Consider the following 8,447-nt stretch of genomic DNA (forward strand, 5'->3'; position numbering starts at 1 on the left):
ATTAAATACAATTTTGGTTTTTAAAGTATATAGACTGAAAATTTTTTTTATTTTTAACCTTTTTTTTGCATACAAAATCGTTCCTAAGGTTTAAAATCAAGTTTTAAAATCGATTTTTTTATTTAAATATTAAAATTTTGGACCAAATTACCTATTAAAAATTATAAAATAAAGAGAAAAAAGAAAAATAGGAGAAAGAGCGTGTTTCTGCTCCTGCGAAGGGGGAAGAGAAGAAGAAGAAGAAGAAAAAGCTGTCCATGATCTACTTTTGTCTCCGCTTCTGCCGCCACCTCCATACAATTTTGGTCCCTAAAGTAAGGACGATTTTAAAACAAAGTTAAACTTTGGGGATGATTTTGTATGCGAAAAAAGGTTTGGGATGAAAAAAATTTTCTGCCTATATCCTAGGGGCCAAAATCATACTTAACCTTATACTTTATTTAATAATAACCAGATTATAACTTGTTGATTATAATTTTTTAAAGTTTAATTATTTTTAAAATATTAGTTAAGATCTGTATTTTTTAAATTTTTATTTTAGGTTTTTAATTATTTTATATTTTTTATTTACGTTCTACCAGTTCAACCAATGACTAATCGATTGAACCAATAAACTAGTGAACCAATAGTCTGACTGATTTGATCACCGATTTGGTTCTTACAACTATGATCCAAACATATTTGTTAGAAAAAAAAATATTTTTACCTGAGATATCCAAACATAAAATTACTCTTATTTTTTTAAAAGATCTTTTACAAAAAGATCACTCAAAAAAATATCTTTTCTTCACTCAAACAAATCCTAAAACTGTTTTATACTATGTATCAAAATTAAATTTAATTCATGCCAAATTTTACCGTGAGTAGAATGTTATTTTATACGAATGTAACATTGTGTAAATTCACACTTTATATACTATTATTGGTTAAGATGTAAATTAGTTAGTACCAACTATCACTATACCTCATTTGTACATATAACTCATTTTGTTGCCAATGAAGTATACATGAGAAGCAAAGATACAATATGGCTTGTATAGTTATTAACATGTCTAAAATGAATGATTTATGATTACAAGTAAATCACATTCACTGGCCAACAATGAATTAAAATAACTTCAAGAAGGGGGAAAATAAAAAAAATCCTACATCAACCAACAAGAATACCTACAATTTGGCAAGGGAAGTTCTGTGTAATAGAATGCTATATAAAAAAGAGGGTCAAATTCTACATTAAATTATAATTTCCCTGTGCTGGTGTAGAACCATATGCATAGTTAGGCACTGGTAAAGGGTCTCCAAATGGATTGTAATATGGTTGCTGCTGGTAAGGCGTCATCATCATGTTATTGTTCTGTTGTTGTTGGAACAGCGTTTGTTGTTGCTGTTGTTGCAATGCCAATTGAACACTGGTTGGGGGTGCTATGTTGTTGGACACTGCAAATGGATCATTATCATTTTCAAATGGGTTTTGTATGGCCATTCCATTTCCACCATATCCATAACCTGCATTTTGGAGCTGGAGTTGTCTTCTTGCATTCTCATCTTCATATAAACTATCTAGTAATAACTTGTCAAATCCACCAGCCTTCACACAAAATAAGAATTTGTGTTACTAACCAGAGAAAACGATAATGCATGTGTACATATTCTTGATGTATGCACAAATTTTAAAGGAAGAGATCAAGAAAAAAGAAATAAGAGAAGAAAAATCAGAATTTGAATTACATCAAATAATATACACAAATCACAGTTACATCATGACCTTGATGCAACATTGACTGCATCTAGATTCTATTTCTGAGGCAAATGGATACTTCCTATCTCCACTTTTAGAAGGTACAGAAAACACAAATTTTCTACTTCTTGAGGCAAAAGGGTTCTATATTTCTTGTATTGTCTTCGTGATTCTATCTCAAAGACAATATCAAACATAAACAGTTTTAAAATTTTTATCGCATTCTTAATTATGCACATAAAAGTCATTATGAATCAAAGTCTTGAGCTTTGAGATCAAGTGAATCATGTTTTTATATGAAATGTTTGTGTGTAGATGGGAATGTTGGTGTTGAGTTGATCATGTATAGATTTGATTTGGGAAACCAATCTTAAGTCTCACAATAGAATTGAATCAAAATTAGAAATTAACACATGACCACAACGACAACAACAACAAAGTCTTATCCCACTAGGTGAGGTCAACTACTATCAAATGACGCCATTGCGCCTTATCATGTATCATGTCTATAGTGAGACAGTTGACACATAGATCTCCTTTGACCACCTCCTTTAACACACATGACCAAATTATGTAAAATGTTTACATGAAAAGATTCATTCCTCTAAGTCATCACAATCTAACTAGTTATTGTGTGTAAGAATACATGAACAGGAAGCTGCATCCTCAAAATAGGCAATTGGAATTTGTTTTGTTGAAAAAAACATACCATATTTCGATCTGGCGCTTGGCTAGTATGGTTGCTTTGTGCTGTAACCAGTGCTAGTTCCCAACCAGTAGTGTCACCAATGTTGTTCAAAGCAAGATTGTTTGAATTATTTCCTACACAATCTCTCATAATCTTAGATAACGTATCAAAATAGAAAACAAGTATGGGCTAATCAAGTTGTAGGCACCATTCAAACATAAAGGCAAAATAAAGAAAGAAAATATGACTTTAAACCATTAACCATATGTCTTTCATTATATTTATCAGCTCTCTCTAATTCTGGATTTAAAAGTTGTAGATACCAAAGTTGATACATAAATAACATTACTTAATTTCTATCTTTGATCTCTAAATTACATGGGGTGTATGATTTACATTCATCTAACAGTTAAAAAGATAAGTGTTGAATTAGTTTATGAAAAAGAATGAATACACAACACTCCTCTTATTTCTATATTTTCAATTACACTAAGCCTTACCACCAGGTTGTACAATTGCAAGGGCCAAAGCATTTCTTTCTTCAAGTTCAACAGCTTGAGGGTTTATTTCACGCAGACCCTACACAAAAAAGTGAACAAATGCATGTTCTATCAAAGAAAAACATCACAAATATGCAAAACATTACCAGACTAAAAATATAAATAAAACACCAGCAAGTCATCATCGATCCAATTATTCGATATCAGCGGAGCAGCCTCTTCCACTTCCACAGGATTTGGCTCTCCGTTGACAACTGGTTCTTCCTCATTCTCTTCTTCTCCTTCAGTTTCTTGAGGCTCTTCGGGCTCGTCGGTTTCTGGAGGATCTTCTCTAGAAGGTGATAGATCAGCTTCACGATATTCCTGCAGTTGAGTTAAATTTATTCATGAACAATCACGGCTAATCATATACAAATACATTGGAGCATATGGAATAGTGCTATAGAAGACAGTTACAAATACAAACAAAATATCTTGATCGAACAACAGATTTTCTCAGTATATATTACTAGTTTGTGTCTTAGGACAGAAACGAAACAAGGTTTAGACACAATATAAACATGATTTTAAAATGTTAGTAAAAAAGATACTCCATTTTTTTCTTTTGATAGCAAATAATACCCCCTAAATAGTGTGTATCCAGGGATTTGAGATGTCATGTTAGTGTGTTGCAAGGTTAAAATTTTTATGGGTGTTCATGTCAGCATTGGTGCATCATAATTGGATTAGAAATGGATGAAATCCATAAACAAACATAAGCACATATACAATTTATTTATCAAATTTGTACCAGTCTTTGATGAACAGAGCTAGTTTGTGGTGCTTCTCCAATGTATTCTTCCATTGTTGCAAGGAAAGAGGGGGGTGGCTGTTCCTCAAAGGAAAAAAGAAATCTCAGATTTTGTTCATGGTATCACAAGAAAGGTCACTAAATTAAGAAGCAGCAAAGGGAACCTGTCTTAGACATGGAAATTGGAAATTCCTTGCAATCTCCAACCCTTTGCAGTATTCATAAAACTGAGCAAGATGCTCAGCCTGCATTGTTGTGAACTTGTGATAGTTAGAGAAAAATTCATCAGCTTAACAATTATGTACGTGTCTTGTGGAAAACTTGAAAGATAGAGCACAACATTTAATTCATAATCCGCAATTCGCTATTTTGTGTGATGAGTGAAATGCTAAAACTATCCACGAAAAATCATGTTGCTAATAAAATTATGTATGAAATAACAGTTCAACTACTTAAGAAAAATTATTCCAAAAGATTTTGTCGCCGGCAAAATTAGGCACATTCTTTTAGTAAATTTGTTGAATAAATCATTTTTTTTTTGTATACCTAATAATATTTTGCTTTTCCAGAAGCAATTTTTGTCAATAACAATTTTTCATGGACATTTTAGTACTTCACTCTTTGTAACTAAATTACAAGTATTTCTTTGATAAAAGTTCAAAATGTGGTACATGATAAAGAATTCAGTATGCTATAGACCAAAACAAGAAGAATGTCAACAAAAAAAAATAAATAAATAAATCATCATGGCAAACCTGTTGGCCAGCTCTTTTATAAATTTTCAGAGCCCTCACTGCGTTATGTCTTTCCATATCAAAGAACTGCAGTTTCCATTATTAATTAGTACAATTGAAATATTCAAGTGAAGCCATAAAAGGATTTGCCAAATTTAACTGATAAATATAGACATACCACATCCACAAGATTGATGATTCCATCATTCAATGAACAATATATTTTGAAGCTCTCTTTCAATACCTAACATTGTCAAAAAGCAGAAAAATAGGTGAGACAAAGAGATACAAAGCTAAGTGAAGAGATCTCTAGAAAAGTGATGAAAAATTAAGCTGCAAAAACTCTTGCATATTATTCGAGATGGAAATTTATGAGATACTAGGAATCATATTGCTCTAAGTTGGGGAAGTTATGTGCTAATTTTTTTCTGTAAAGCAAACCAATTTACTTTCTTCTACTATTGAATGGTGTGTGCGGCCTAATTGATTTGGAAGTAAACTATTTCACTGAATACACGTATCACAACTTTGAAATGTTACATGAAATAGCAATTAAACATTTTCTAAGATAACAATATTAAGAAATGTTATACATATAGTGTGGAATGTAAAAGTACTAGAAATGGGATATATACCAGGGCCAATGCATATTGTACAAGATAATTTCCATAAGCGCATCCTTCAGGCTGCAAGATATTAAAGCAAATTAAATGTCATCATATCCTTAAGAGTCAGTAAAATAAAATGCAGTACTTTTTCAATGGAAAATACATGAGATAACTATACACATAAGCATTCTGCTAAAACTACAGGAAACAAACTAATTTTTACTTTTCAACACTAACTTATCAAACTTGATTTTTAAAATATAGTATACCACATTATCTTTTATATTTACTAAACGCAAAACTTGCTTTTCAAAAACTCAAACACCTCTTCAAAAATTTGACCAAAGAAGCCTAAGTATATTTAAATTTCAAAACCTAAAATAATAATTGGATGAAAGTTCTAACAAAATTGAACCTTATCTCTTATTTAAAAAGTTATACAAGGATGAAATATTTGTTTATTTTGGTGTCATTAAGTTGATAGAAAAATATATTTTTTAAATAAAAAATATTTTTTTTATTTTTTAGCGTATTTGACAAATTTTTAGTAGTAAAAATAAAAACACTAAAAAAAATTTTAAAAAATTACAATTTACATCTTTTTTTTAAAAAGATCTTTTTTTTCTAAAAAATATATTTTTTGCATAATAAATAAAAAATAATTTTATATTATTATACCTAAATAGGGCTGGCAATGGGTAGGTTAGGATGGAGTTTAGACTCTACCCTAATCCTACCCGCGGGTTAAAAACTTTCTTAAAACTCTACCCTATCCTACCCGCGGGTTGAGAAACTCTTAACCCTAACCTTACTCGCACCCTAAAGTTCTAAATCCTATCTTACCCGACTCTATCCGCAAAAACAAAAAAAAAATTCAAATAAATATAAAAATAAACCATTCCAAATATCTACATATTAATAAAATAAAAAATAAAAAACTAAGTTCAAATTAAAATTAAAAACAATAAAATCTTAAAAAAATATAACATAAAATTACAAATAATATGATCATCAACTAGCTTAGTGATTATTTCAAATTTTTATAAGAAGAAGATTATGAGTACAAGACTCACTTTCTTCATTACATACATAACTTTTACATATATATTATATAATATATTAGAGGTGCGGGTAGGGCAGGGTAGGGTATACCCTAAACCCGTACCCTACCCTACCCGCAGCGGGTAAACCCTACCCGAAGGGTTGGTCCGGATTGGATACCTGTAAGTAGGGTATATATTGCTAACCCTATACCCAAACATAATTGATAAATAAAAAAATCTTTTTGTATAAAATATCTAAACATATAAATTATTTTTACTCTTCTAAAAAATCTTTTAAAATAAGATAACTCAAAAAAAAATTTTTTTTCTTAAAAACTCACCCAAAGAACCTCATAGTTGTGCAATAGCATTTCTATGCATGAAACCTAAGTTTTGTTCCAATAAAATTCAGACCTGGCAACCTATAAGGCGTTGCAGGAGTTGCTGCAATGCAGGTAACTGCTCCAACAATTCTGCAGCACCCAAAGACCGAGTTCTTGTAAGTGGCTGCAAAAGAATTATAAAAGCTAGTATTGATTTCTGAACATAGCAACAATAACATGCTTTGGAAAACAGAATATAGATTAATTATACAAATCAAAGCACGCACTTTAGCTGAAGAAGTTGGTGATTTTACGAAACGCTCTGTTTCAATGTCGTATTTGAGTGTTCTAAAGCATTCAAGTCTTTCTTGTAGAAAAAGTGCATAGGTTCGAACCCATGCAGAACAATCCCAAGCTGCATAGTCAAATAATATTCCAATTAGGCATTGTTGAAATAAAATCAAAGAATGTTCAAATAAAAAAAATAAAAAGGTATAAAAAAGTCGCATATCTGAGTTACATTTAAAAGTCTGTTACTTGTCAATTAATTATTTTACACATAAGATGAGATTCAATTCAAATTGACCACTCGAATTCAAGTTGGTTTACTTTTTACACTATTAAATCATCCATTTATAAGATAATTTCACATTTAACAAGTACTATTGCGAATCAATACATAATTATGGACATATAATAAGCAATAGGCAGCATTCATTTATGATTATGGCAATATCTATAATTACGTATTTTGTATACTTAATGTTATATGATTATTGTAAGATAACTAAAAAAAATATATTTTAAATTATTTTAAAATTATTTTTTAAATATTTTTGTTACGAAAAAAATAAATATTAAAAATTTACATGCAATTTCATATATAATTGATAATTGAAAGATAATTTAATGTGTTCAATTAAATTATTATTTATCAATTTTTAACTATCAATTTTACATGACACAGTAACAAAATATTGTTAGTCCTTAGGAAATTTCAAACAACTAATAGGGTGAAAAAATAAAAACCTTGAGGAGTGGTGTCATCTTTGAAATTGGATATTTGGAGAAAGTGTCCCCTGCGTGTGTAGTTTAGGAGCTCTTCTCTGAAAGTAGGATCACCCTCTCTCAATAACCTATGCATCACTATCAATGTCTTTATAGCAACCTGCCATTTCATCATTTTTATGTTACAAACATGCTGAACCAAAGTTGAACAAGAAAAATAATGTTTTTCCATGCCAAACAGTTAATTAAGTGTATTATTTACTATCCAGTTTTTTGTCTTGTAAAGCCTTTTGGAAAGTTTGTGAATGCAGTATGCCACATCTGCTCTTGGTTGACTTGCTGATGTTGCATGTAATATTGCTGCAACAAAAAATTATATTCATTTCTTAAAGGAACAAATAAATAAACTCAGCAATATGGAGTAGATAGGAAAGGCAAATCTGAATTACACAAAAATTAAACTTGACACGTTTTGTTAGCTAGATGTTACATCAAAGTTTAAAGAAATGTTTTATGTATTCATTCTGTCTAGTAAACTAAATCATTAAACGTACACTTTTCTTATAAAAGTACCAAGTGTACCCAAAAAATTAGTTACCAAATCAGTGACTATGTATTTGTGTATAAATAAATGTGTTATTCAACTTATGTTCTATGTATATTCTGTATTTTAATATGTATTTTATACTGGTAGTTGATTTGGTTTTGGTATGCACTTGGCATAATTGCTTTCCTTATTCAATAATAATAGAACAGTGTGTATGTTAACTCGTTATACAAACATTAATTGATGAACATAGCGGTTTTAGAAAATGAATAATGATCCAAAAGCTTGCGTAAAACAAATTTCAAGAAGGCATATGTGAAATGAATTAATGAAAAAAGCATAAAAACTTAATGCTTATTCAACACAATTTGATAATCATGAATTAAGGTGTGTCTATATATAAATTAAACTTACTGCGCATGTGACGTTCTTTAGGAGGATATTCTACGTGATTGGTAGCTTTCACGA

General features: G+C 30.1%; 1 protein-coding gene across 1 annotated transcript; it reads right to left on the reverse strand.

Annotated features, from left to right (window-relative positions):
• On the reverse strand, window positions 954-7,785 carry LOC107637691 (putative clathrin assembly protein At4g25940). The gene is made up of 12 exons (XM_021121058.1): window positions 7,454-7,785; window positions 6,712-6,839; window positions 6,516-6,608; window positions 5,086-5,136; window positions 4,629-4,694; window positions 4,472-4,537; window positions 3,881-3,961; window positions 3,717-3,794; window positions 3,098-3,289; window positions 2,927-3,005; window positions 2,448-2,560; window positions 954-1,588 (listed from the first exon to the last, which is right to left on the reverse strand). Exons 1-12 carry the CDS (start codon window positions 7,662-7,664, stop codon window positions 1,229-1,231), a joined length of 1,518 nt encoding a protein of 505 aa, XP_020976717.1. The 5' UTR covers window positions 7,665-7,785; the 3' UTR covers window positions 954-1,228.

This window comes from Arachis ipaensis, chromosome B04 (assembly GCF_000816755.2).
Source record: "Arachis ipaensis cultivar K30076 chromosome B04, Araip1.1, whole genome shotgun sequence".
In the NCBI taxonomy this organism is placed as follows: Eukaryota; Viridiplantae; Streptophyta; class Magnoliopsida; order Fabales; family Fabaceae; genus Arachis; species Arachis ipaensis.

Bases quoted from the DNA above. Each gene is read 5' to 3' on its own strand.
- LOC107637691 (XM_021121058.1), bottom strand. From the start codon at position 7,664: ATGGAAAAACATTATTTTTCTTGTTCAACTTTGGTTCAGCATGTTTGT. The intron at 4,538-4,628 runs GTATGTCTATAT...TGGAAACTGCAG, and splicing joins TCATCAATCTTGTGGATGTG to TTCTTTGATATGGAAAGACA. The intron at 3,290-3,716 runs GTACAAATTTGA...ACTCAACTGCAG, and splicing joins GCTCTGTTCATCAAAGACTG to GAATATCGTGAAGCTGATCT.